This window comes from Trichomycterus rosablanca, chromosome 23 (genome assembly GCF_030014385.1).
Source record: "Trichomycterus rosablanca isolate fTriRos1 chromosome 23, fTriRos1.hap1, whole genome shotgun sequence".
Lineage (NCBI taxonomy): Eukaryota > Metazoa > Chordata > Actinopteri > Siluriformes > Trichomycteridae > Trichomycterus > Trichomycterus rosablanca.
This window is the reverse complement of record NC_086010.1, coordinates 18,295,637-18,323,368: the sequence shown is the minus strand read 5'-3', so window position 1 is coordinate 18,323,368 and position 27,732 is coordinate 18,295,637. Positions and strand designations below refer to the sequence as shown.

At 42.6% G+C, this 27,732-nt stretch overlaps 2 protein-coding genes and 1 long non-coding RNA gene across 3 annotated transcripts in view; 2 read left to right on the top strand and 1 right to left on the bottom strand.

The window, feature by feature from the left end:
- Positions 1-23: 23 nt before the first annotated feature.
- On the bottom strand, positions 24-15,715 carry cpa6 (carboxypeptidase A6). The gene is made up of 12 exons (XM_062985234.1): positions 15,706-15,715; positions 14,742-14,856; positions 12,483-12,558; positions 11,339-11,463; positions 10,620-10,734; positions 9,773-9,874; positions 9,568-9,672; positions 8,579-8,689; positions 8,389-8,479; positions 7,351-7,553; positions 6,685-6,769; positions 24-633 (listed from the first exon to the last, which is right to left on the bottom strand). Exons 1-12 carry the CDS (start codon positions 15,713-15,715, stop codon positions 443-445), a joined length of 1,329 nt encoding a protein of 442 aa, XP_062841304.1. The 3' UTR covers positions 24-442.
- Positions 1,732-3,758, top strand: LOC134300943 (uncharacterized). Its single transcript, XR_010007391.1, has 3 exons — positions 1,732-1,828; positions 2,420-2,534; positions 3,274-3,758. It is a non-coding gene; the product is annotated as an uncharacterized LOC134300943 (long non-coding RNA).
- Positions 15,716-24,911: 9,196 nt separating the features above from the next.
- Positions 24,912-27,732, top strand: part of prex2 (phosphatidylinositol-3,4,5-trisphosphate-dependent Rac exchange factor 2) — a 41,782-nt gene continuing 38,961 nt past the window's right edge. Inside the window, exon 1 of the mRNA XM_062985259.1 lies at positions 24,912-25,207. Within this exon, the coding sequence (XP_062841329.1) occupies positions 25,082-25,207 (126 nt within the window). The 5' untranslated portion in view covers positions 24,912-25,081. The remainder of the gene's footprint in view (positions 25,208-27,732) is intronic.

Here is a 27,732-nt window from a genome sequence, read left to right as displayed (position 1 = left end):
TTAAAAGCCAGTTTTAATCGAGCTTCAGTCCTGTTACAGCTTTATTATTTAGAAGACATAAAAAAATATTATAGAAATATAGAAAAATACATAACAATAAAGAAAATACACATTATTTACACTCTTTGGTCTTGTGAACTACACAGAAGCCAAGTTGGTGCTCCGGCAAGTGCTCAGAGTGGCATGATTTTCACAAACATAGAACATTTTCTGTAAGATTTATGTGAAAGTGCTTTTCTGTCAGGCAAAAAGGCATTTTCAGAATAACAGAGCATGAGGTAAAGGCACAATAATTTACTCTAGGTTGTAAATAAATATCGACAGTACACTTTTGCAATGTTTTTTTTTTTAATAAATCCCGGCTTCAAAAAGCCTCCTTTTTGTGTCTACGTCCTTGTTTCACACATCTTTACAGTAAGAGCCTCAAAGAAGTAAGCGGTAATCATCCGGCACATTTCTTCAGCAGGCCCAAGGCGATTGCCCTCACTGCCCTCATGGTCTCGGTGCATGTGGGGCTGATCAGGGTCTCTGGCAGGAGGAAACCATAATAACCCGTATCGCGCAGCTCGAATGCGAAAGCGTACGGTATGCCGTTCCTGTAGGCCCAGTCTATGGAGCTGCCGGAGCTCACGTCTGCAAATGCAAACACAGAGAATCAAGTTTGCTCATATTAGTCTAGCATTGGGAAGACTTTGAACAACTTAGTCATGTTTCCTCCAAACCCAACCTCTGACATTCTGAGACCCCAAGCAAAGGTTTCCGAGGCTCACAGGCTGCTCCTCCTGAATTCTTAAGGTTTTTAGGCTCCTTCTCCTGCTGTCATTTGGCCCATGTGCTCCTAGTCCTGTAATCCTTAGTCCTGCCAACCTTAAGCTCTTAAGCTTATTGTCCGACCATCCTTAGGCCCACAAGCTCTTATTCCTTCCACCCTGAAGCTCCTGCTCTCATTAGGCCCACTAGCACCCATTCCAATCTTTCTGAATCCTATCTAATCTAACTTCAGCTAACCTGAGACGTACATTCTACTGTTCCTGCCATCCTGAAGCTCTTGTGCTCCTTGTCCTACCATCCTTAAGCCCACAAGCCCTCATTCCTTCCACCCTGAAGCTCCTGCTCTCATTAGGCCCAATAGCACCAGTTCCAACCTTTCTGAAGCCTATCTAATCTAACTTCAGCTAACCTGAGACCTACATTCTACACGAGTCTCCTTAGTTCATACTTCTAAGGCCTACAAACTCTAGTTCCTATTATTTTGAGGTCCTCAAGCTCTGTACGCTCCTCAGCCCTTCCTGTTCCTGCAATATTGAAACCACTGCACTTATCGTCTTGCCAAATACTTCCCTGTTGGGTTCCTGTTGTTTTACAACATCATATAGTTTTGATGTCTACAAACTTTTAGTCTTGCTATTCCAAACCAACAAGCTTCTATCGCTGCCACCTTTAGGCCAACAAGTTCCTGGTAAAGCCTAATAGCTTTAATTTCAGCAATCTTTACCCAACAAGTCATCCTCTGCTTGCCAGGCTCCTTGTGTTGGCATCCTCACACTCAAAAAACTAAACTCATGCTGTTGTTGCTTTTACTCGGGTTTCTTTCATTGAAGTAACTTAACAAATTTGTGTTGGTGAGTGAAACTTGAGTCAGTTGTGTTGTTTCTATTAAATACAGTTGGGTTGTCAGATTGACTTAATATGTGCATGTTTGGTCAATGCAACACTGTGAAGTAAACTCAACAGGCTTCGTTACTCTCTACATCCGGGGCATTCGTGGCTGTCTGTGAGCTCTCTTCAGCGAGGCAATTTTCTTTTGGAGGGAAGCTGTGCAAGTGCGGTGAGTATTTGTCATATTTATGTATAATTCTGAGCTGTAGTAGCTGTTTTATTAACAGCGTTTTGTATGATATGGGTCATTTTGAAAAGCGAAACCTCCCTGTGTAAACAGATACCAGACTAGTTAGCCTATTAGCAAAGTTAGCATTAGCGGTTTTCAAACGCTCAGTTTGCACTTGGAATTCGCATTTAAAGTATTTTAAACCATTTCGGTCACATCCCAGTGCATGTTGTAACCTCATGTAATGTATATTTAATTTTTATATCCAGTTACTTATATTTTTCGTGCATTGTGTGAATCGCCAACAAAGCTAGCGCTACTAGCTAGCAGCATTAAACAGGTCAGTCTTTTCTCAATTTTGAGAAACGTTAATGTTGTTAACGGCAACGTTGTGCATTTTATTGATAATGCAGTTGAATTAAGTGTCTTCAAAAGCATCCAAGATGCAAATGGTTTATGTAGCTTAATGAACTGTGTTAGCCGTTTAAGCCGAGTCCACTTTGGCAGTTTTATTGTAATCTGAAGTTATACAAAAGTCGCTTATTTTGAGGCAACGCAACAGTTCTGAGTGAATTGGACGATTTCCCGCAGGACAGACACTACGCATGCTCAGAAGCTCTTCTAATGAATGTGGGATGGCGAGGGATGAGAGCTTGGTAAAAAGCAGTGAGATTGAGAATCGAGCTACATCCGAATACTTATCTTAGTAAGTATGTCTTTCTAACATAGTTTGTTAAGTGAATATGTGGTTAGACTTTGATATTGATAGTTTTAGAGTACATTACCCGCATAATTTTAGACTCGGCACACATTAGCTAGCCTATGTTAACTAGCTTGTGAAAACACTATTGAGCTTTTCAATTACAGCTTCCAAATATACATTATATGGACAAAAGTATATTCACATTATACTTCTCTATTATAACTCTCATCCTGGCCTTAATCCTTATAAATTGTTACCTTGTCAGGTATTAATGTAATACAGAGTGTAAAATTGTGCTTGTTTTGTATGTTTTCTAGTTTCAGCTCTTTTCTAACCACAAGTTTTGTGAAGGTGTTTTGTGGCTCTTTAGTTATGGTAAGTATAATGCCATCTTGCAAATTATTGATTAGAAGTATTTAGCATAACTTATAGACCATTGAAGTTGTCATTCTGTAATTTATGACTATTTTCTCTATGAGGATTTTTAAATGGGGTTTTAGTAAATCACCTCTATCCCTCCCTGTTTAGGACAAAAATGTTCCAAACCTGTGCTTTCATAGTAAAATCCCATCTTACTTACTAAAATTTTTTTGCATTTTTTGAAGATATAATTTATAAATTTTACAGTTAAGTTTCTCAAATGTAACTTTTTGTAATAGTTTCATATCCATGGTTGACAACAGATTTTTTTGTTTTGTGGTGTGCATCTTTTAGCTAAAGGTATATTTGTTCTGTTTTTGAGGATGTTGAGGAAAACCAGGAGATGGAGCAGACAATCCTAGGAATATTTGCCATAAAGCAGGAAGGTGCAGAACCCACAGATGAGGTGGAGGATGTTAGAATTATCATTGAAGGTGTGGAGGTGCTTCGTGACCTTGGTAACATTGCAAATGCAGTCGCCATTTTATTTGGCCTCATGTACTCCCTGGACTTGAGCTACCCAACAAAAAGTACACATTTGAGGTTCTACAAAAAGTTGTGATGGAACTGGATGGCAGACATCTCTCAAGAAAGGCTCAAAAACAAACTGTTTGAAGGGACAGTGTAAACATCACATTGCAAGTTGCAATGAAGGCTTGGAGCTAAAAAAAAAAAAAAAAAAAAATGTTGGATCCATATGTTGAACTGTTATGTGTTGTAGGGAGTGGCATGGTCTTAGTTTCTAATGATTGATGTCTGAATGTTTTAACAGACTTTAGAATGTTCATAAAAGAGAGCGAGGATAAGCGTAGCAATTAAAAACTACTTGAGAGTTTGCATTTTTATGTCTGTTGGAGAAAGGGGAAAAAAAACTTTAAAGTAGAGATTACCAGAGAATGGCATGAAAATTTTTTTGAGGATGTTGAGGAAAACCAGGAGATGGAGCAGACAATCCTAGGAATATTTGCCATAAAGCAGGAAGGTGCAGAACCCACAGATGAGCTGAAAGATGTTAGAATTATCATTAAAGGTGTGGAGGTGACCTTGGTAACATTACAAATGCAGTCACCATTTTATTTGGCCTCATGTACTCCCTGGACTTGAGCTACCCAACAAACCTCAAGTACACTTGATGATCTCCGAATGTTGTGATGGAACTGAATGGCAGACATCTCAAGTGCAAATGCAGTCGCCATTTTATTTGGCCTGAGAGGGCAATAAGGTATTTCTTGAAAATGTAGCAGGAATACAAGGGTAAGAAAAACCTTATGGTTGACATACGGCGATATAGAGTGAGCCTGGAGTGAAAGTCACGAGCACCAAATTAACATTCAAATTTTACATTGCTGTTTGTGATCTGTTTAGCATGACATGTTGGTTTAAACATGTGCTGTTTTGATGAAGTTCTGGCTGTTCATCAATCATCAGTAATGTACAATTTAATTTGGTGCTCATGACTTTCACTCCAGGCTCACTCTATATCGCCGTATGTCAACCATAAGGTTTCTCTTACCCTTGTATTCCTGCTACATTTTCAAGAAATACCTTATTGCCCTCTTATTCATGCCATTCTCTGGTAATCTCCACTTCAGTTTTTTTCCCCTTTCCAACAGACATAAAAATGCAACCTCTCAAGTAGTTTTTAATTGTTACTCTTATCCTCTCTCCCTCTCTCTCTCTCTCTCTCTCTCTCTCTCTCTCTCTCTCTCTCGTGAACATTCTAAAGTCCGTTAAAACATTCAGATGTCAATCTTTTGAAATTTTTCAGGGTTTCTTTTTTTTTACACCACTGAAGGTGAGGAAAGAAAAAAAGAGGAATTTGTTTACTTTATTATTATTATTTATTTTATTTTGAAGTACACTATATTGCCAAAAGTATTCGCTTGCCTGCCTTCACACGCATATGAACTTGAGTTCATCCTGAAAAACTTACCATATAGAAGCACTTTGTAGTTTTGCAATTACTGACTGTAGTCCATCTGTTTCTCTACATACTTTGTTAGCCCCCTTTCATGCTGTTCTTCATTGGTCAGGACCCCCACAGGACCACCACAGAGCAGGTATTATTTAGGTGGTGGATCATTCTCAGCACTGCAGTGACACTGACATGGTGCTGGTGTGTTAGTGTGTGTTGTGCTGGTATTAGTGGATCAGACACAGCAGTGCTGCTGGAGTTTTTTTAAACACCTCACTGTCACTGCTGGACTGAGAATCATCCACCAACCAAAAATATCCAGCCAACAGCGCCCTGTGGGCAGCGTCCTGTAACCACTGATGAAGGTCTAGAAGATGAGTGACTCAAACAGCAGCAATAGATGAGCGATCGTCTCTGACTTTACATCTACAAGGTGGACCAACTAGGTAGGAGTGTCTCATAGAGTGGACAGTGAGTGGACACGGTATTTAAAAACTCCAGCAGTGCTGCTGTGTCTTATCCACTCATACCAGCATAACACACCACCACCAAGGCAGTGTCACTGCAGTGCTGAGAATCATCCACCACCTAAATAATACCTGCTCTGTGGTGGTCCTGTCCCCCCACATCCTGACCATTGAAGAAACATATGGGCTACATTCAGTAATTGTAAAGTACAAAATGCTTCTATGGTAAGTTTTTCAGGATTAACTCAAGTTCAAATGGGTGTGAAGGCAGACAAGTGAATACTTTTGGCAATATAGTGTATTTTCTATGTGGCAAATTACATTGGTTTATCATTCATATGAATATTGTTTTTTGTTTACTCTAATTTAAAATTGTTCCAATAAAGTGTTTTTTTTGTTTTTTGTTTTTTTTTACAAACTAAAACTGTTTGATTTTACAGTTTCCTGAAATTAAAAGTTTTTCAAAAGTTGGAAAGCTTAAGTTTTTGGTTTGTGCAAGTGATATGTGTGTGCCATTAAAAGTCAAACAAGTTTAAGGTTTGTTTAAAACATTTGTGACAGTTCTGCTAATGGTTGTTAGACTGAAAGGCTGACCATTTTGTATATTTCTTTCATTGTTGCCAAATCCCCCAGAATTAGTAAGTCCACTTAAAATTACTACCATTGTTGGAATGAAAACCATTTAAGTAAAACAAAGTTTAGTAGTTTCCCCACTTGTTTAAACCAGTTAATTAACCAGTTGGAAATACAAAGTACAGTTAGTTTTACTAAATTCAGTTGAGTATCGGAGGTCCAACAGTTATGTTACGTTTACATAAGTGAGTTAAGTTAGTACAATGAAATATATTTCTGTTGTCATTAATCAACACAATCAAGTAAAGCAAAAGAAAAATAATTTTGTTGAGTTTATGTTTGTCAGTTTAGTTAGCTAGACACAGACCTATTAATTAAAACTGAGCTAACCATATTAGAGTTATGTTGGTTTTACTTAATACAGTCACATCGGTTTTACTTAATATAGTTATGTTGGTTTTACTTAATAAAGTAATGTTGGTTTTACAAAAGTTAGGTATTTGAAGCTTATTAATATGATTTAATTATATCTAACACAACTCAGTTAGGTGGAAATTGTTGACATAACTGGATTAAGTAAATCCAACGAATTATTTTTTTGAGTGCATGCCCACTTACTCCTGCCCATTGGAAAGGAGTTTCTGCTTGCTTGTCTACTGACTAGGGTTAACAAGTTTATATTCTAAACTGGTAAGTCCGGTGAGTCAGACGTGTATGAGATGATGTGAGCTGCAGTCAATAAAGTCATGTGAGGTGAACTCCCTCGAGTAATACTCACACAGCGTGGTGGAGGCCGGGCCGTATCTGTATTTCACTTTATACGCTGAGTAAAGAGCACTCACGGCGTTCTGAGCAGCTGATTCCTACAAACAATGATGGATCAGATCAGTAAAACTGGGAATAAATGATTGCATTTTTTAATAAATACACTGCCGGGTGCTGGGGTGGGCACTCGGGTGGTGCAGCAGTCTGTTCTGTTATCCCACCACCACTGAGACCTGGGTTTAAGGTTCTTAGACGCAATTAGCTGTGTCTGAGGGAGGGAAGGCTTGCAACAGCGACACCTTCTGTGGAAGCGGAAGAATACTTTAATCTAGCGTGTTCCTCCATGCCTGTTACAGTCTATGTACGCTTCACACGTGTCAGAGTGGATATTCTGCATGTGATTGTCTGCAGTCCTCCTGGGCCAGCATGGATGCCATGCTCTTTTTTTCTTTAAATTGAGTCATTTCCACTTCCCCTCTGCAATTTCTCAATTCCATGCATTGTTAAAAAAGGTTGCAGGCTAGCTAAGCAGGTGCTTTAACCAGACACTAGGTGTCGCTGTTGCAGCAGCAAGGATCAAACTGAGATCAAATTCAGCCCCCTCATCCCCAAATTATATTTGTTTTAGACAATAAATAAACAAACTGCAGTTTCTGCACCTAGATAAGGTTCACCTCACCACGCAGCTGAAGTTAGGGATGGTGGCGTATTTGTAGGAGTACGGGTAGAGAAGCATCTGAGCGTAGGCGTGGATGGATATGTAGGCACGGACTCGCTTCTTGTGCTTACGCAGGAACCTGGAGACGGCCTTCACCTCTGGCTCGGATTCGGGAAACGGACCACAGTAGGTGTCGTCACACGGGTGCGTGGAGGCGCCTTCGTCTACGAGAAGAGCAAACAGAGCACGACATGAGCGAGGCCTTCATTCATCATTCATTTATTTATTCAGTCATTCAGCGCCTCTGTGTTAGCATTCAGAGAACGTCATGGAACTTGCTGAGTCACTGCATGGCTCTGCTCAGCTCCTGGTTCAGAGTCGGTTCTGAAGCAGAGCCGCATTCATACGCACCTCCGTGAGGCTGCTGATTTATCTGTGTCCTTCAAACATGTGAAACTCTTCAGAGAGAAATAAACAACCTTGTTCATACAGTAAGATCACAGACGTGTGAAATACCCATGTTCCTTTAAGTGTCATTTTTATTCTACCACACATTTTTGTAGCCCAGGGGTGAAAGGGAAAGCCTAGGGGACAGTAGTGAGGGAGCCGGAGGTGGAAGAGATGATGATGCTGAGATTCTGGTTTGGAGTGATGAGGATGGACAGGATCAGAATCAGAATCAGAATCAGCTTTATTCGCCAAGTATGTTTACACACCAGATAGGAGTTACTATGGGGAGACGGTGCTGAGGAGGAGGAGAAGGTTTTTGGAAGTGTCGAGCATCTTTATCCTTTTTCCTTTTTATTTTTTAACAATCCTTGTTGTTTTTCCCCTGTTTTGCCCCACACATGAAAGCAATCAGTCAGACGGTGATATTGAAATTATATTTCACTCCTCTTGCTGCTCTGATTTGTGTCTTTGTACTGTATTTTATTATTAACATTTTATTGACTGCTTTATTTAACCGATTCAGAGGCACTGGGTCTGAATTTATTCCCTGACGAAAATAAACACCCTAGAAGGTGGGACAACACCCCGGAAAACATCACAATAACTTACCACACCACTTTACTTTCCAGTTTCGGTTGGCGTCGACACCCCGGCAGTGATATTTAGGGATTTTGGACCGTGTTTTCCTCCAGAAACGGTCCTTCAAGACAAACACATGTCATGTTCACAGGGCGAATAAACATACAGAAATAAAAATGGCTCATTTATTATTTATTCATTAGACTCAGAGGACAGATACCGTCTTCCAGCTGTAGTGATATCCATCCACGTTGAAGACGGGCATGATGTAGAAGTTGAGGTTCTTCAGCAGACGTCTCATGCTCAGGTCGTGCTGATACGAGTTCACGGCCTGAGAACAGAAACTGTGTGATGAAAGGTCCAGGCATCAGTGGAATTAAAATAACACTTTAATTAAATACCTTTGAGATTATTTCTACAGAATGATGCTTTATTGATTCATCTTCAACACTGTGCGATGTGATGTGCACTGGGCACAAACCCAATCAAGTGGGTGCCAATCCACCTCTCTCACTCACACCTAAGGGTGGTTTGAAGCCAGTCCACCTTTTGCATTTTTGTATGAAGCCCACACATGCATGTGGAAAAGATGCCAAACTCCACGGACACAGTGACATGAATCAAGGTACGAACCCAGGTCCACATGACCCTGGTGTCGCACTGCACCCACACTATGAGCTGTGCCCTGCACCTTGCTTTCGTGCGCAGTGGCACGGCTATGCTGTCGCTCCCGAAACGTTGCCAAAAAGCTGAAAGCAGATGATTTATTGATTTAATATTATTAATAGTTAATAAACCTGACATCAATGGTGCCGGGGTGTCCACATACTTTTGGCTAAATTGCGCATGTCTGAAACACAAGTAGTGCGTTTAATTCCACGGTTGCTCTTTCGCTGTGCCAGTGCTGCCACACTTTGGTGTAATAAAGGTACTGAAACACTCACTCGATTAGATTCGAATCTCATTACATTACAATGCTCCGACTTGGTTACCGTCTACGAGTTTGGCATGTTCTTCTTGTGTCCACATGGGATCCTTTGGGTACTTTGTTATACTTATATTATATTTCCCCTCCCAGAATGTGCAGTAGGTGGAGTGGCTGCTCTGCATCAGATCCTAATGTGAAACAGCGCCAGTTTGTTTCCTGTTCTCAGGTCAGGTTGAGAATAACCCACCGCAACCTTGACCAGGATAAAAAGAGTCACGTACTTCCTTGACAAACCACTGGCAGAAAGCGGGTCCGATCCACTCCCGAGCGTGAACCCCACAGTCCATCCACATGGCCTTCTTATGTGCCCGAGCTTTGTTTCCCAACTGGCACCAAAACAGGATAAAAAAGACCACAAACATTGTTATTAGATTCGATTAGATTAAATTAAACGTTTGTTTTTTTAATTTTGCATTTTGTTCGTACCTTGAGCACGTAAAGAGGACGTCCTTCATAGGAGCGTCCTATAGAAAACAGGTCCACCAGGTGCGGGTGGGTCTGATTTATTTCGAACATCCAGTTCTGGATCTGTACAGCGAACAGACACATACGGGCTGCGTCTCAAACCGTGTGCTATAAACTGTTTTATATACCATGAAGAAATAAGAAAAGAGGAGAAACCCGCAAGGGTGTTTGGAGGGCACCAGCAAGGGCGTCGTAGTGGGGTGAAAAGTGGGACTGAGTTACCAGGGCCCCAAGTCGGGGGAGGGTCCTTGAGGAGTCTAGAAGGAGTCTGGACTGGGGTGAGGGGGGCCCATGGGCACTGCTTGTGCATAGGGCCCAGAATTTGGTGCTACGCCCCTGGGCACCAGTAACAGGGCAGACCATTTATTTGCCAAACGGAATGATCAATGCAAGCAGGGTACGGTGGGGTACTGTGCGATGGAAAAGGGGCATTAGACAGACGCCCTATCCAACCAGTTAGAGAGGGGCGAGACTGCTATGCGCAGAGCTGCCGATCTCTTCTTTTCACCTACCAGGGGCAGGGTCCTACAGAGAGGTATCACATGCAGAGAGCCACACATGAGCAATCCGTGATCAGGAACCTCGATCGGTCAGCAGAGGCCGAACTCGCTCCAGAGACAAGAAACCAAGTTTTAGCCATTATCCACGCCCCTACAGACACACAGCCAATCGTGCATCCGTGTAGGTGCCCAGCCGGTTGATAGCACAGCTGAGATTTGAACTCTAGACCTTGAGATTTTAGCAGTAAAGATTCCAGTAAAGCAGTACCAGAATATCCAGGTCCTGAAGGTCTGATTTACTCACTCACCTCCTCCAGTGTGTGATACACCTCATAATCATACTGGAAAACCGATCGGCGTTTTCTGTTGGACTGGAACTTCGTCTGCTTCTCCATTTCCCTCTGGACGTCAGAAATCAGCACTCTGTGGAGAGCAGCATGACTCAGACAGATAGATAAATAGACAGACCGATAGACAGGAATATAGATAGCTAGGTATGTACAATAATAATAATAATAACAATATTAATGATGATAAGGAGATAAATGAATAACTACACATAGGGTCTTTTAATTGTGCAGATATGTATGAGATAGACAGTTTACACAGTTTATGTTATTAGTCCTGTGGTCCTAATGTTTTGGTTCATGAGTTTACAAAGAACAGAGCACATTAAAGTAAACATTATGAATAAATTAGAGCATCTAGTGAAGAGGTATTTACAGACCCTCTTTGTGTAAAAACACACACACTGGAAGCTCTTTGGCTTTTCACGTCACGCATCAGCCCGTTACGTCTGCTCAGATTAATGTGTTACCAGTCTGAAGTGACTCGGTGACTGGACAGCGACGCCCGCTAGATCATGAGCAGGTAAAAACACGGCGTTCCTGTTAGTCTGGCTGACTGATTAACGGACCGTGCAGTGGACCGTGATGAACGGCGGCTTTGAGGTGAACCAGAGTCCTACACACACACACACACACACATGGACATCGAGTCGTTTAAAAGCAACCTAGCAGAATCTTACTCATGATGAATGTCGGCCTGTCCGAGGAGAACTTTGAGATCCGCCGTCCCGTCTCGGCCCACGTGGACGTCCACTGCGACGTCCTGCTGGATGAGAGAAGCGCTGCTGGGCTGCCAGAGGTCAACCTGCCAAACGATGATCAGATAAAACAATATGAATATTGATCATTATGATTATTTATTGTATACATTTTGACAATGCATAGCGTTCCTGTAGAAACTTTAAGGTGACTCCTTGACACTAATAATAAAGCTGGGGGGGGGCAAATACTTTTTCACAGCGCTGTGCTATATTTAGAAATATGGACGTTTTAAACACATGAATAATTTGCTAGTGTAGAACGTTTTTCATGCTAATGAGCTAATTATTATTCGTACTATTGCAGTTATACATCAATAACCAGAAGGTTGTGAGTTTAAATCCCACACTTGCACAAAGCTAAGATTTTAAACCAGCTCAGCTCTCACAAACGACTGTGGGACTGAAGGAAACCCTTTTTTATTTTGATCTGAAAAATGTCCCGGTTTTATTGAGCTCTTAGGGCCGTGAAGCATGCTGGGCCGCCGTCACCATAAAAAGGCGCTGAGTGCTTTTTTATCGGTGATGGATGAGACCGGACGTTTTCATGTGAGACACCTCGCAGATCGTTCCAGCCTGGCAGACACCCGGACTTTTTATCATCTCACATTTCAGAAAAGCACTTGGTAGTGGAATAATTTACACCTCACTTGAGGGGTCGTTTCGGTCTCGAAAACTGAAAAGAACAACAATTTAGGACGGAGTTTGAACTTTGCTTCACACGAGAAGGCGACCAAGGAGTCGAGTCCTTCTTATTTTTGGGAATACTGAAGAATGTGCTGGTGAAGATGGGCAATGGGTATGACAGTGATGGTCAAATTAATGAAAGCCTTGGTCTGGCCAGTAGTCACATGGATTTGGGTTATTGAAAACAAGCGCATCAAAAAACTGCTGAAAATCTCACAGAGGAAGATGATCACCACTGAGAGAGTGGATGAGACGGCCAGAACATAAAAAAAGCAACTGGGCCACATTAAGTCACATTTATACACATTTAACAGACAACTGAGTGGACGTGGGTGTTGGATTTGTAGGGTGGAGGCGGTGCTGGGGATGAGGGACTCACCGATACGTTGCGGAAGAGCTGTTTGATAAACTGGATCTCACTGGGACTGCTGGGAATTATTCTCAGCACCTGATCACTACGAGAGATAATGTGAGAGAAATACGTCAGAAAATCATTCAGTGTCAGTCTGAAACAAAGTGTGTGTGTGTGTGTGTGTGTGTGTGTGAAGGACCCACCATGACCCTGACCAGGATAAAGCTCTGGTAAAACAGACAATGAATGAATGTACTGTGCAGTGGTGAACACTGAACTGAGGTACGATCGGCACTATTTCAAATCTTGTTTATATGGAGATAATAGATCTCGCTGTGGTCCGATTGAGTCCTAGTGCCTAAGAGATGGTTTATAATATAAGATAAGATAACATAGCATTTTATTATCCCACAGAGGGATATTCACATTGTACCAGCAGTGAAAATGGCGAGATTATAGAAATGAGAGATGATCTGAGAGATATTTTTTTACAGTATTGCACAATGTTTGACAAGCTAAGTCATGATAATCATAATAGTGAAGAGGGGGCAAATACTTTTTCACAGAGCATGACATGCACCAACATCATTTTCTACTTTCCGACGCCCGAGCCGAGCCCTAAAAGTTCCCCGCGGATGTCACGTAAACAAATCACCTCCGGTCAAAGATTTAATCACGGCTCGATCGGTCGATGATCAGAGATAAGACGTGAGGTGAGGCGTAATCATTCCGGTCCGGCCGCGTCAGATTAGAATTAAACAGACGCTCCAGGCCTGGATTCATCAGACTATTAAAATGAATTTGATTATGTAAACGCTGTCTGTGGCTCTGACGTTCAGTGACATTTCCTGCAACAACACAGACGGCGACAGCTTGACACCGACAGCGTGAGAAGACTAAAGAAAACACACGGGGCGAAAGGTTGAGCATTCTGGAGGAGGATGAGGCCTCGGTTATGTTTAATGCAGCTACAATATAGGGTCAACAGTAATGGGACGCCTGACCATAAGCTTACCTGACCATCAGCATTTTATCCAAAGCAACTTACAGCACCGTGACAGTATACTGTCTAAGCAATTGAGCGTTAAGGCAACCTAACCTGGCAGTGATGTGGCTTGAACCAGCAACCTTTTGATTACTAGTCCAGTACCTTAACCACTAGGAGACAACTGCCTACAAGCTTGCTGGGCGTCCCTTTTCAAAAATAAACGCTATTAAAACAGAGCGACCTCTGTGTTCTCTAATAGGACGGCTTCTCAAGACTCTCAAGACTATGAAGTGTGTCTGTGTGTGGGAATTTGTGCCCATTCAATCAAAAGCTGACAGCATTTATGTGTATTCTAGTTCATCCCAGAGCCTGGTTTCTTGGTTTTTAAACTGAGCTTTTCTTCACGTCTTTATAGAAATTGCTTTGTGCACAGGGGCACAGTCATGCTGGAACAGAAGAGGACCTTCCCTAAACTGTTGCTGCACATTTGGAGGCATATAATTTCCTTAATATATCTGATTTATTCCACCTGTTCTGTTAGCGACTGCTGTGGCTGAAACACATACTATATCCATATATCAACGACTCGGTGGGTAGCACTGTTGCCTCATGGCAAGAAGGTTCTGGGTTTGATTCCCATCTAGGTTTGCATGTTCTCCCTGTGTCTGTGTGGGTTTCCTCCAACAGTCCAAAAACAAGCAGTCAGGCTAATTAGAGATACAACATTACCTCGAGTGTGTGTGTGTGGGTCTGGTGATGGACTGGCGACCTGTCCAGGGTGTTTCGCCCAGTGAATTGCACCCACCGCAACCCTGACCAGGCTCTATAGTCTATATATAGACTTCAACTCTATATTTTCACCAAACATTTTGACAAAAAGTGAAACCCTGGTTGTGATTCAGACTCGACAAAGTTGACCTCTGACCTACAGCTCGTTTATTATGTGTGTCCTAAAGAACTCCAGGGTCAAAGCTACACGCCAAACCTTTAACCCGCTGATTAAGACTTTGTTTCACTGACTCGTTTAGCCTTCACGTTTAAGAGAAGTGTATAAATGTCAGATAAAAATCCCCGGTCCTGTTATTAGAGAGTAAGACGAGCGCCGGCGGGCAGGACGGAGATGAAAGTTGGTGTTTATTGGCCGCCTGACACCTACAGACTCCATGACAAAGGAAGCGGGACGGCAGGTCGACGACAACATTTGCATCTCAGTAAATGTGGGCCGGTATGGGGCGGTATTTTTCAGGAGGTGGGTGATGAGAACGCAGCGTCTGTAAGTCAGCGTCTGCTGATCTAACGCGCCCTGGGCGTGGACGGGTCTCCGCGGCACAATGAACGGTGGAGTTTTGCTCCATGATGTCAGCACGGTGGCGGCCTTTCTTTTGTTCGTGGCGCTGATGTGGGAGTCACGGTCTGCCGGGTGTGAAGAGATTACAACACAATCTGTGCAATTATTTGCGGCTTGTTAGTGCCGTAAATAATCTATTATTTTAATATCAACTGTTTTCATAGTTCAGTGATGAATAATTTTATCATGTCAATGCAGCAGCTGTTTATTTATCTGTTCTTTTCAACCAACGATGGTTTATTGTTCTTTCTTATGCTCATCCTAGTCCAAAGCACAGTTTTTCTTACACTTATTGTATCAGGGCTTGGGACCTGCACTTAGAGCACACTGATTAGTGCACCTTTAAATATAAATAAATATAAAATATCTGCAAATGCTTGGTGGTCCAAACGTTTAGAATGAATGTGTACAGAACAGTATAACTTCAATTTCAAATAAGTTGGGACGGTAGGTAAATTGTGAATGCATTAAAAGAGAAAGCAGTGAGGTAGTTAGTTAACAGAAAACAGCACAAGGAAGAGATGTGCAATATTGAAACGACTTAAATATGCATTAATTCCTAATTTTATCTCTGCAGTGCATTCAAAAAAGTTTGTTAAATCATAAAAAACAAGGAGAATCCGTCAGTCTATGAACAGCGCTTATTAGTGCACAATGGCTAGAAGTTTGATGATTTTACCCTCTACAGTCCATAACATTAATAAAGGATTAAGAAACTCAAAAGTGTGTGTGAAGAGAACAGCCAAAATCCAGCATTAAAAGTGTGTGAGCTTCCATCACTCACTGTTTATAAATATTGATAAAATATCCTCTAGTGCAACCCTGAGTCCTTAAATGACGGCGTTTTTTGTTTGTTTTGTTTTTAGCGGTTTTAAAGACTGTAGTGCTGTGTCTGTAAGCCCCGTCCTTCTCACCCTGCTTCATCCCTTCTAAAAAAAAAGTTCACGTGTTGACGGTCGCTCTTTATGGCCCCGTCAGCGGCGGTAACGATGGCGGAGGCAGCAGCACAAAAGGTTTTAGGAAGTGGAATTTACCACCCTAACCTGAGACTCGGCTTTTACAGACCGCAAACCTGAATCAACGTCATATACAAACACTCGGGATGGGGAAAGAAAGGCGCGCATTCTTTCAGGTGATCCAGCAGGTCCGGACTCGTCTGCATTACCTCAGCGGTCATGGAGAGATCACAAGCATTCGTCGGTGGATCAGTCGGGGTTTGAATGCTTGCCAGACCAGTAAAAAGACACAAGTTTGCTTTTCTTTAGTGCATATTCGAACACAAACAGGCCGTCTGAAGCAGAACCGAGAATCGTACACCTTATATGAGTTAAAAACACAATAATGCACTTATTTATGTAGCTCATTAAAAGGTCAGCAAAGCCGTGCAAACATTACTTCAGTTATTCCAAAAGCGGTTAAATTTGCTAACAAATTAAAGCGATAGCCCAGCGGTCCCCAACCACCGGGGTTATTTATTACCGGGCCGCTCAGAGGGAATGAATAATTAGAAATCGCTAGATTGCTGCTTCTACTTCAGGTGTTATTGTCGTATTGTCACCCCTAGGTGGAAGCAGCGTCTCGTTGCAGCGACGTTTGTGAGCAATATCACTAAATCCTCCCTTCCCGCCGGTCCGTGAAATTATATCTTATATGAAACCGGTCCGTGGTGCTATAAAGGGTTGGGAAACGCTGCGATAGCCGACTCCCGTGCTATGTTAAGCCGCAGATAATAAAAGATCTGCCCCTGCAGTTCACCTTCTTACCACTAGAGGCAAAAATCCACCTTCCTCCAAAGATTTACCTTCACGGAACCGCTTGCAAGAGAAATTTGAACCTGTAGGCTTGATTCTTTTCAGACAGTGTAGCTAGGAAGCGTTTCTATGCTGCCTAAAAAAGTTTGACCCATTTGAAAGTCAAAACAGGGACCAAAGTCTTCCAGCGGTCCTCGTTTCAGACTTGTCGTCGTCACCGGTCGTCATTACTGTGATGAACGGAACTTCCTCCGTAGTTCAGCTGTTACGGGTTACGACCACTGCCGGTCATTCACACCTTGGTGTGATTTATGGCGGGTTTTGTGGCCCGGCTGTAACAGCCCCGGTGTTTGTGTCCGTTTATCCCCCAAACTGTGTCACGAAAACAGGAATCCACCTCAAAACGACGGTACAGGAGACTGAAAGTTTGGCAACTTGGGTTTGACTTTATGAACAACACAGCTCGAGTGAGGTGGCGTAAAAAATAATCATGTGTCCTGATATTTATTGACTAATTGGCTTTCTGTTTAATTCTGGAACATGTTGAGACCATGATATAGATTATATACATAGATAGAACGCCTTCGAACGGTGCCCTGGAGCAGAGAAGGTTAAGGGCCTTGATTAAGGGCCCAACAGTGGCTGCATGGCAGAGCTGGAATTCGAACTCTCAACCTTTCAGTTGATAGCCCAAAGCTCTACCCAGTAGGCTACCACTGTCCCAGGGATAGCAAAGGGTTAATGGTTTCTTCAAGCTGCCTTGATTACATTCAGCGTATTAAAATAAAGGTGAAAAAATAGACCTTCATTTACACACCTAGGGTCTGTTTAGAGCAGCCAGTCCACCTACCGGCATGTTCGGGTCATTATAATCATTAACATCTACATTTTCAGCGTTTAGTGGACGCTTTTATCACAAAAAAAAAGCGACAGCATACTGTCTAAGCAATTGAGGGTTGAGGGCCTTGCTTAAGGGCCCAAGAATGGCAACCTGGCTGTGATGGGGCTTGAACCAGCAACTTTTCGATTACTAATTCAGTACCTTAACCACTTGGCTACAAGTGCCCACCGAGTGGGTGCTGCACAGCAGAATGGGACTTTGCGAGCTAGGTTCGATCCTAACCTGGGTTTTCAATTGAACGCAACAGCTTTCCAGAAATACAACATAAAGACATGCAGAAGGTGGATTGGCTGCTCCACGCTATGGTGTGAGTGTGTGATGCCCTGGACTGGCACCCTGTTCAGGGTGTATTCCGGGTGGCACCTCGGACCAAACGATGTCAAAATGATGTTCCTGTCTGATCAACTTCGTGCACAGGTTTGGAAGCAACTGCGAGGTTATAGTTCTGGATTAGTAATCATAAGGTTGCTGGTTCAAGCACCATCCCGGGTTCAATTGTATTCAGTCGCTTTGGATAAATGAATGAATGAATGGATGGATGGATGGAGTCCTTCACTCACCCCACATAGCGGTTGTTGTAGAGCGCGGCGCTGAGCGGATGGTAGAACAGAACGGCTGAGATCAGAAGAACAGCAGATCCTGTTTCACCGCGACTGAGACCAGTTGCCATGATCCACAAACCCTGAATAACCCTTAATCCTGCAGTGTGGACGCCGTCCTGACTACTGAAAAATAATCCGCTTTATAACACACACTCACACACTTATTCACACACACACACACACTGATTCATACACATACACACACACACACACTCACACACACCTCCTACTGATCCGACAGGTGTGAATGAGCTCAGGTGAGCTACGTCGCGCGCTTATCCAGGCTTTTAAAGCGCGTGCGACTCGCACCATGTGATCCGGTGTCCCATTGTAGGACCGAGCGCTGTCACCGGGTTGCCAGATTGTGAAATTCCCGGCTGAATACAGCCAGCGGTCTTCTGATCAAATCCCACGCCTTGTTGTTTTCCTGAGTGATAATAAAAATGTACAGATTATTTGCTGGATGTTCAACAAAATGGTTCATGTGCAAAAGTTATAGGACAGTTGATATTTTTACGACTTATTCGTTACGTTATATTCAGTTAACTGGCAACTTATTTTCGGGATTTCAACAATACACAAGAAATAAACAGGGGTGTCAAGACTTTCGCACCGACTTTGCTTATATTTACAGTTTACCTCAAAAGTCTTGTGACAGTGTTGTTTTTGTAAATGAATGATCTTTGTCCAATGAAAACCAAGTATTTTCAGGTGGCTCCAGACCCAGCGCGACCCTGATCGGGATGCAGGCGTTTGTAAAATAATTAAAATATTGAAATTCCATTCTCATAACTTTCTCCTTTTTACAATAGGTGTAATTAATCAGGGCGGCATGGTGGCTTGGTGGGTAGCACTGTCGCCTCACAGCAAGAAGGTCCTGGGTTCGATCCCCAGGTGGGGCGGTCCGGGTCCTTTCTGTGCTGAGTTTGCATGTTCTCCCCGTGTCTGCGTGGGACGCTGAATTCACTGCATGTTTTCCGCGGTGAAACAGAATCACTAATTACTGAATTGTCCTATAAGTGTGTGTGTGTGTGTGTGTGTGTGTGTGTGTGTGTGTGTGTGTGTGTGTGTGTGTGTGTGTGTGTGTGTGTGTGTGTGTCTGCCCTGCGATGGACTGGCATCCCGTCCAGGGTGTTACTGTGTGCCTTGCGCCCATTGAAAAGCTGGGATAGGCTCCAGCGACCCCCCACAACCTTGATTGGATAAGCGGATAAGAAATTGAATGAATGAATGTAATAAATCAATCATATAAAGGAAATTATGTGCTTAAAACTCAGCAGCAACAGTTTAGGGAAGGCCCTTTCCTGTTCCAGCATGAGTGTGCACAAAGCAAGCTGTATAAAGACTCCGTTTAAAGAAACTCCAGAGTCCTGGAACTGCACAGAGCCCTGACCTCAGCCCTACTGAACAGCTTTGGAAGGAATAGGCACAAATTCCCATACACAGGCATACTTCAAAGTTGAAAAGATCACAGTTTAACACCATTTTTAAATGGAATGTCCAACAAGCTCAATGTCAGGTGTCCAAATACTTTTGGATACTTTTGGCCAGTGTATTTAAAGTCAGACAGTGACTAGATTACAGGCCGTACATTGTTCACATGCTTGGCTGTTTTACACACAACTGCTGCTGCAACAACCGACGGCCTAAAAAGCACCACAGACGGTGTCCAGAAGGTGCTCGACGGTGCGTCATGCAAAGTGAAATCCACATTTCTCTTCACAAGATCGCGCCCTATACCTCACAATATGATTACCTCTTTAAGTGTGCATGTTTTGAACGTGTTTTGGTGTGATCTTTGCAGAACCTTCGTTCCAAAGGAGAGCAAGAAAGAACCATGGAACTATCGAAGCAGGTTTCTGGCGCATCCTCAAGCGATGCAGCCCAAGTTGTTTCTGAGTGGAGCCAACATTTAGGAACACAGGAGCGCATTCACAACCTGTGGCGGTGATCCTGTATGTGATCTGTGCCGGGGTGGAAAAATCTGCTAAGATAAACAAGGAATCAAGGGCAGACCGTAAAGCTGAGCAAACCTTGAGTAAACCTTGGTGACCCTTTTGAAATAACTTCCTGAATTCCTGTGTTTTTTCATCCAAAATGTGGTCTGATTTACATCCAAGTCAATTAATTCATCATTTATGAGCCAGTGTAGAAAAAATATGTAAATTTAATTTATTTAGGAACATAGGACACTGAAGAAAGCTCAGCATTGGAAAACTGCTGAAAATCTCATGGAGGAAGATGATCACCACTGAGCGAGTGTACAAGACAGCCAGAACAAAATGAAGTTCCCGAAGAGACGTAACTTTGCGCATGTGATGAGGCACGGTGGTAAATTATGCTAGCTCACTACCTCTGGCATCCAGAGTTTGAATCCCAAACTGTGCTATCAGCCGGTCAGGTGCCTACATACAGACTTGACTGGCCCTGTCTGAGCAGGATGGCCTAGGCCCCGCGATGAATTGGCATCCATTTGCACCCACTGAAACACGAAAACATTCAGTCTACCTTCGGCCATTTCGTCAGACGTGACATCTGTTTATTTTTACACAGACAGGTTCTTACAAAGTTCCTCTTCCCCCTCGTCATCCCGCTGCGGGTCTTCTGTCATTATCTGACTCCACGCCGCTAGTTAAAAGCCAACAGCGTACGGAAACACACCGCATCCATTCATTCAGCGGGTCAAACGGCTCTTAAAACAACATGTTGGAACACTCCCGACACGCCAGATAATCTCACGGAGCGTTGGGTTCCTCCAGTGACATTTGTGAGAGCTCAGCGTACCGCTATTGTGTTACGCTTATCTCCACACAAGAACTCTTTCTGTTACAGCAGCTTTTAATCATCTGCAGGACTTGAAAGCTTTGTTGTCAGATCTGAAACGTTCCACTCGAGTTTTTAAAGGTGCCGTATGGATGAATGAATCATATTCTCTTACAGGATTGCTTTCATCTCTTCTTTATGGGGTATATATGATCCAGTCCGCCTTGCTAGGTCACAACGTGGCCCATTATCCCAGAGCGTTTACTAAATTTAAGGTGTTGGTTCTGATTTAGTAACAGAGGTGAGCTATTAAAGACTGGAAGAAACAGTAACATACTGTACGTTTCCTCTAATCTGAGTTCGGCTCAGATGACTTTTTTTGAGAAGGAGCGGGTTGGGGGCTGAGGTACGACTAGCCTTACTGTTAAGGTTATGTGGAATTTATTCTATACACTGTGTGTTCTGTGGGTTGGGAAGGGGATTTAATCACAGACCAGTATTTTAATGACAGACTGGCAATAGCGAACCACATTTATGTAAGTATCAGTACTGGTGTGCCACAAGGGTGTGTGCTGCCACCCTTTTCTATTTTATAATAAGTGTCGTTGGAGGCTAAGAAAGCTGTACTGTATAGGAAATATACACTTGTAAGTGTATGCATCTTATATATATATATATATATATATATATATATATATATATATATATATATATATAATATCAGCTGTAAAAATAACAAACAATAAATGAAATGCTTCCAACTTTGTAGCTACAGTTTGGGGAAGGTCCTTTTCTCTTCTGTAAAGCAGTCTGTGGTAGAAGTTGTCTAATTCTTCTCTTTATAAAGTGTCATACATTTAAAAAAAGACAGATCTGGACTGCAGGCAGGCCAGTCAAGCACACACACTCTGTTTCGACAAAGCAAGTCTGTCGTAGCTCACGATAAATAATGCTTTTATTTTTAAATAAATGTTGATCTAAAATCCCAGTATATGCTTCTGTGTCAATGAAACGGTTGCCACAAAATTAAAAGCATATTATTTGTTTTATAGAAATGCTTATATAAATATATAGTATAAACACCTGTTAGCAATGGGCCTGGTAGAGACATTAGCAGTAGCTCAGCGGTTACGGTTATGGTCTAATAATCTGAAGGTTTTAGGTTCTAGCTCCACTGTAGCTAGATTCCCAAAGTTCAAAACACTTAATTGCTAGAATTAAATGCGCTCATAATTGTAAGTGTCCGCTAAATGCTGTAAATTAAATACATTCATTAGCTGAGCTGAGGCGGCTGTATTGAAATCCATCTGACTAATGTATATCAGTTAGCAGATTTCCATTCGAATAGAGATCTAAAGGTTACTGGTTTTAGCCCCACCACTGCTGGATTAGCACTGTGGGCCCTTAACTGGGACTGTATACAGTCTTCAGCTGTAATTCCCTTTTAATAAACGCGTAGGCTAAATACTATCAATGTACGTTTAATGACAGGAGGGGTGTCCACATAATTTTGGGCATATCGTGCATATTTATTAGCTCACAATCAATAACACACCATTAAGCTTTGACTTTTTCTTGATTTGACCAGTAAATTATGTAAATATGACCAGTTAAACCAGTTTATCGTCACACTGAGCAGGATGGCGTTTTCTTTCAAAATAAAGAAGAAATTGCGCCACCCAGTGGACAGTTGGAGATCATACAACAGCCAAGTGGAATAATCGGAGGGCGTCCACATAATTTTGGACATATCGTGTATATTGCTTAGCTTATAATCAATAACACTCCGTCAAGCTTTGGATTTTACTTGATTTGACCAGTAAATGATGTGAATATGACCAGTGAAACCAGTCTATCTTCTCACTGAGCAGCGTGGAGTTTATACGCTAAATAAAGAAGGAAAGCGCGCCACCCAGTGGACAGTCGGAAATCATTCAGCAACTATAAATAAATAAACTAAAAATAAATAAATAAAGATAGAAATAAACATTTTTAAACACATAATAAGTATTGTTATATTTTAAATGATGACACTAGGGAGAACATGCTCAAGCTGCCCCAAGGCCTGCATTACGAACGCTAGAGGGAAGTGTCTAACAACACCAAGTCATTCATTTACATTTTCAGCACTTAGCAGACGCTTTTATCCAAAGCGACTTACACAATGATGAGCAATTGAGGGTTAAGGGCCTTGCTCAGGGACCCAACAGTGGCAACTTGGTGGTGGTGGGGCTTGAACCAGGAACCTTCTGTTTACTAGTCCAGTACCTTAACCACTGAGCTATCACTGGCCCTATCATTCCTAGTTCATCAACGTTATCGTTAACTCAGTTCTATCCTCAACCTGTGGTTTTAGTTTATCTTGGTTTAGTTTTTACATTTTAACTAACGGCTTCAACCCGGTAAGGGTCACAGTGGGTCCCCAGCTAACAGGGAACGTTCCCACAACTTTCACTAACATTATGTAAAAGTTCTCCTAATGTTATGAGCAAACGTTCTCACAATAACGTTAATAGAACGTTCTATAAACGTTATGTGACCTTGATAAATATTCTGTTCAATGTGTAACGTTATATGAACGTTCTTTTAATGTTTTTTGTTTAAAAAAAAAGTATTCAGCATATTAATAACTTCAATAGCTTTTAAAATATGCATCAAATTGCTCCAAAACAGGTTGTATTTTATCAAGTGTAGTTCACATTACATACTACAACTCTTATACTGACACTTTTACCCTTATAATATAGAATAAAGAATAAATAAAGAATTTTCTGCACTTGTTTTCAAGTCAGCACTGTAGATATATGAGCTGTACAAGCGGATTTCAGTCAGTCTGGTGAAACATCAGCCCACAGTAAAGAACTCACCAAGGATTTATAAATCCTAGAGTAAGACGTTGTGTAAATCAGGATGAACTGTATTATTCAATTATTTGCTAAATTTGATAAAAGCCTTATCATCTTCCTTTCCGCCAGCCAGAGAAAATTACTGCCATTATTGGACATAGCTGCAGATTATTTGCTTCCCCAATAGCCAGTTTTACACCTCACTGGGCAGCAAATGGGCACTTTAATGGGTCTAGAAGTGACTGGTTTGGATGAAAAAGCACGACGGAGCAGATTTAGCTAATATGATGTGGTGGCATTTATGTGTGGAATTAAAGTGCATAAGGATGGTAGTGTAGTTTGTATTGTGGGATTGTATGGAGGGACGGTTGTAGTGGGATTGTGGTTTGGAGGGATTGTATTGTGGCTTGGTCATGTGGTGGGATAGTGCTGTGGGTTGTAGCGTGGTTAGATTTTAATGTGGTCGGATTGCGCTGTAGTGGACTATAGTGTGCTGGGACTGTTGTAGTGGGATTGTGATTTGGTGGCGAAGTACTGTGGTGAGGTTTTCAGATAGTGGGACACTTCTGTGGTGGGATTGTAGTGTGGTGGGGCAGTATTATATTTGCGTGTTGAGGCTTTGCAGGGTGGTAGGATTGCACTGTAGGGTGGAGAGACAGTGTTATAATGGGATTGTGTTTTGGTGACATTGTACTATGGTGGGATTGTAATGCACTTGAAAGTACGGTGGTGGCTTTGTAGTGTGGTGAGCTTGTATTGTAGGGGTGTGTTCTGTAATGTGGTGAGATTTTAATGTGGTTGGATTGCGGTGTAGTGGACTACAGTGTAGTGGGTTGTAGTGTAATGGGACTGCAGTGTGGAGGGGCAGTGTTGTACTGGGATTGTGTTTTGGTGACATTGTGGGACTGTAATGCATTTGAAAGTTCTGTGGTGGCTTTGTAGTCTGGTGGGCTTGCAGTTCAGTGCCCTGTATTGTAGGGGGTGTTCTGTAATGTGGTGGAACGGTTATTGTGGGACTGTGCTGCCCCCCCCCATGTGGTCATCAGTCTTTCCCCTCACAGATCTGGCACACAGCCCGAGGTTCGAGCGTTTCCTCTGCTTCCCTCTGGGTGCTGAATGAGGGAGGCTGGACGTGGGATGGTGGGCAGGCTCATGGACCTCAGAGCCGGACAGCTGCACTTCAGGACACTTCTCAGACGCTGTTTGTTCGGGATTTTGTTTTATTGTTTAATTCTTCTGTCAGGGTTTGAGAACAGGAGTCGCTCGTTTTTGCGCGTCGCTCGGCTGAACTGTTGCGCCTCGATCTGCGCCACTTTGCGTCATGTTTCCCACTCAGGACCCCCGGCGGCCGGTTTAAACTTTTGCAAAGTATCGAAAAGGCTTACCACAGGAGATCTGGGATACTTTTAATCCGAGAAAGGAGAGACATGAGCGAGGAGAGTAAAGGAGAGAGCGGGAAGGATGTGGAGAAGCAGCTGCGCCTGCGCGTTTGCGTGCTGAGGGAGCTGCTGCACACGGAGCGCGATTATGTGGAGACTCTGCACTTCCTCTCGGTATGTTAATGCAGTGCATGAATAAAGCACTCACAAGGCTTAAAATACACAGTATAACACATGTTCCACGCATGCATCATGAATGCAATGTGCAGGGCTTTAAATGTACCCCTCAAAGGTGCAGATTTTTGGGTACACCTACCTTGTACCTGCACTAATCGGGCATTTTATTAGGTACACCTGCTGTATTTAAAGAAAGTGATGCCACCCGAACAGCTTTATTGTGTTTTGTCCAAAATGTGTACGTTTTCATTTTGGTGAAGATCTGTTGCCTATAATAGCTATAAAATATAATTCATACGTTTTATCTGATGGATAGTGGATAGTGGGGTTGTCATCCTGGAAGAAAGCATTCCCATAATTAAAAAAATCAGATCAGTGATCCTTTCTTCTAATGGGACAAGTGGTGCCAAACCATTCCAGCAAAAATAGGGTCAGTCATTCAGGCCGGTATTGTTCTTTTAGTGTATGTGACATGCACCAGGACTGGCACCCAATCCAGGGTAATTTTCCTGCCCTGCTAAATTGTGAGTATGATAAATGATTAAATTAATGAATGAACGCTGTAACGTCCACACAGATTTCCTCATCTGAGGCCGGGAAAAGCCTCCTTTGTTTCAGGCGACGCTCACAGCAACATTTTAAGACCGTTTCCTTTCCTTCCTGGCTTTGACTTTCTGTTTATTCCACAATACCAGCAGACCTGAACTGCTCTTCCATCATACAGCAGATTGAAACACTCGCTCTGGACGCTTCACACAGTTTCAGACTTGGAAATTATTTTGTGTTTTTGATAGTTACGTTTATGATGTTCCACTTGAACTGATCAGTGTCACTGCAGGGCTTAAATGGTCCACTAGTCAAATTTCTGGTCATTTATGAGCTTCTGGGCAGTTTTTATATTGATAAATGGTATAAAGATGTTAACAGACTGTGCATATCAGGAAATAATCCACTCTACAGTTCTGCAGCTCTTCTGCTTTGACTCTTGGGTGGTTTGTCACTCTTGCCAACTCACTGGGTGCCCTCGGTGTGAATAGACATAGATAGATAGTGTGTTACGAGGACTTATTAAATACTAATCCCGAATATCCTGGCTTTTTGCTAAATATGCAGCGTAATTAAACCTTTTTCCCATTTTTCTCTTTTTTTTGTGAGAGGCTCCTACATCCTGAAGTTTTTCCCACCAGTAGGCGCGTAAGTGCGATGGGAACCGTGCCGTGGAGCGGGGCGAAGGCCACCGTGCCGTGGGTCATTAGGAAAACAGTTTCCCACACCATGTGCATGTGTGCATTCCTCGCTCGGAGCCCGTACCACACATGGTTTCAATATAGGTACCGGGTTTGTTTTCGTTCTGGCAAAACACAACACTTGCTTTTCTCAGAAACGTCATCCGCTTCCATCCGGAGCTCCATCACCGGCCTTCAGAGGGTCGTGGTGTTATTTTAAGAAGCTTGAAGATGTTTTTTGACGCTCCACCCATGGGACATAATTGCGTTTAATATGCCTCTCAGTTTTAACCACTTCAGTTAGACGGGATGGTTTTCTGTTCTCTAGCGAGGCGACCACATAAATAAAATACGACAAAACAAGCTGGTTTTGTTGTACGGAAAAAAGGATGTGGTGCGTAAAACAGGGATTTGTGACAAGTGCTGATTCAATTATCTGTACTCGGAGAAATGTACTACAGATTTATGAGCTTTGGAAGCTTGAGTCTAAAGAGAACGAGAGCAAAATGTATTACAGGCCACAACATATGATAATTTACCTCATGATCAAGCTAAAGTTCCAAATAAGCACTTTAAAGATCATTGTCTTGCACGGCAGCCGCTAAACCCATGGTACGTGAAGCTTGCTCGACTCTGGACAGTAACACTTGTCTTCCAACAGCTTTTAATTTATAGGCATTCTGTTTTTGAAGGTTCTTGAGGTACATCTGACGAGCCATAATGATTCCCTTTCAGCATAAGTTTGGGATTGGACAGTTTGGGATTTTATCCTGACCTTGGTGTGGAGAGACCACTGTTCCATGTATTGTGCAGTTCTGGACGGTTGTTTATGCTGGTTTTTGCTACAGGCAACAGGGGACGAGTCTAATGGGAGTGGTCAAACGTTTGGGTGGTGCGATGTTCTATTATGCTAACCCACCATGATTTAGATCTGGGTTTGAATCTGTGTGGTGCTATCAGCCAGCCAGACATCTACACAGGGTGTGTGGTTAAAGCCCTGAATTGGACTGTCTGTTCCTTACTCCTGGTTGAACCCGCCACAATCCTGACTAGGTTGAAGCGGCTGAAAAAAAGTAGTTTTTTAATCAAGTAAACGAACCAGTTCTGATCACTTAGATCTGATTGTCTTCATTATGTACGCCTTACGGTGCTCTGTAGTGATCCCTGACCCCAGGCTTTGTAGCTCCCGCAGGGTAACTGCAGGGTAGGGGTTAATTTGGGTGGAGAGGTATGTACCAGAGGGCACAGACCCCCTCGTGAGCGGTCTGGAGAAATTGCCAGAGGGACAGAGGGGTC

Excerpts from the sequence above, each read along its gene's own strand:
- cpa6 (XM_062985234.1), bottom strand. Across the intron at positions 11,464-12,482 it reads AGCTCTTCCGCAACGTATCG|GTTGACCTCTGGCAGCCCAG; the intron begins GTGAGTCCCTCA and ends ATCGTTTGGCAG. Across the intron at positions 6,770-7,350 it reads TCCCTAACTTCAGCTGCGTG|GAATCAGCTGCTCAGAACGC; the intron begins GTGAGGTGAACC and ends CATTGTTTGTAG.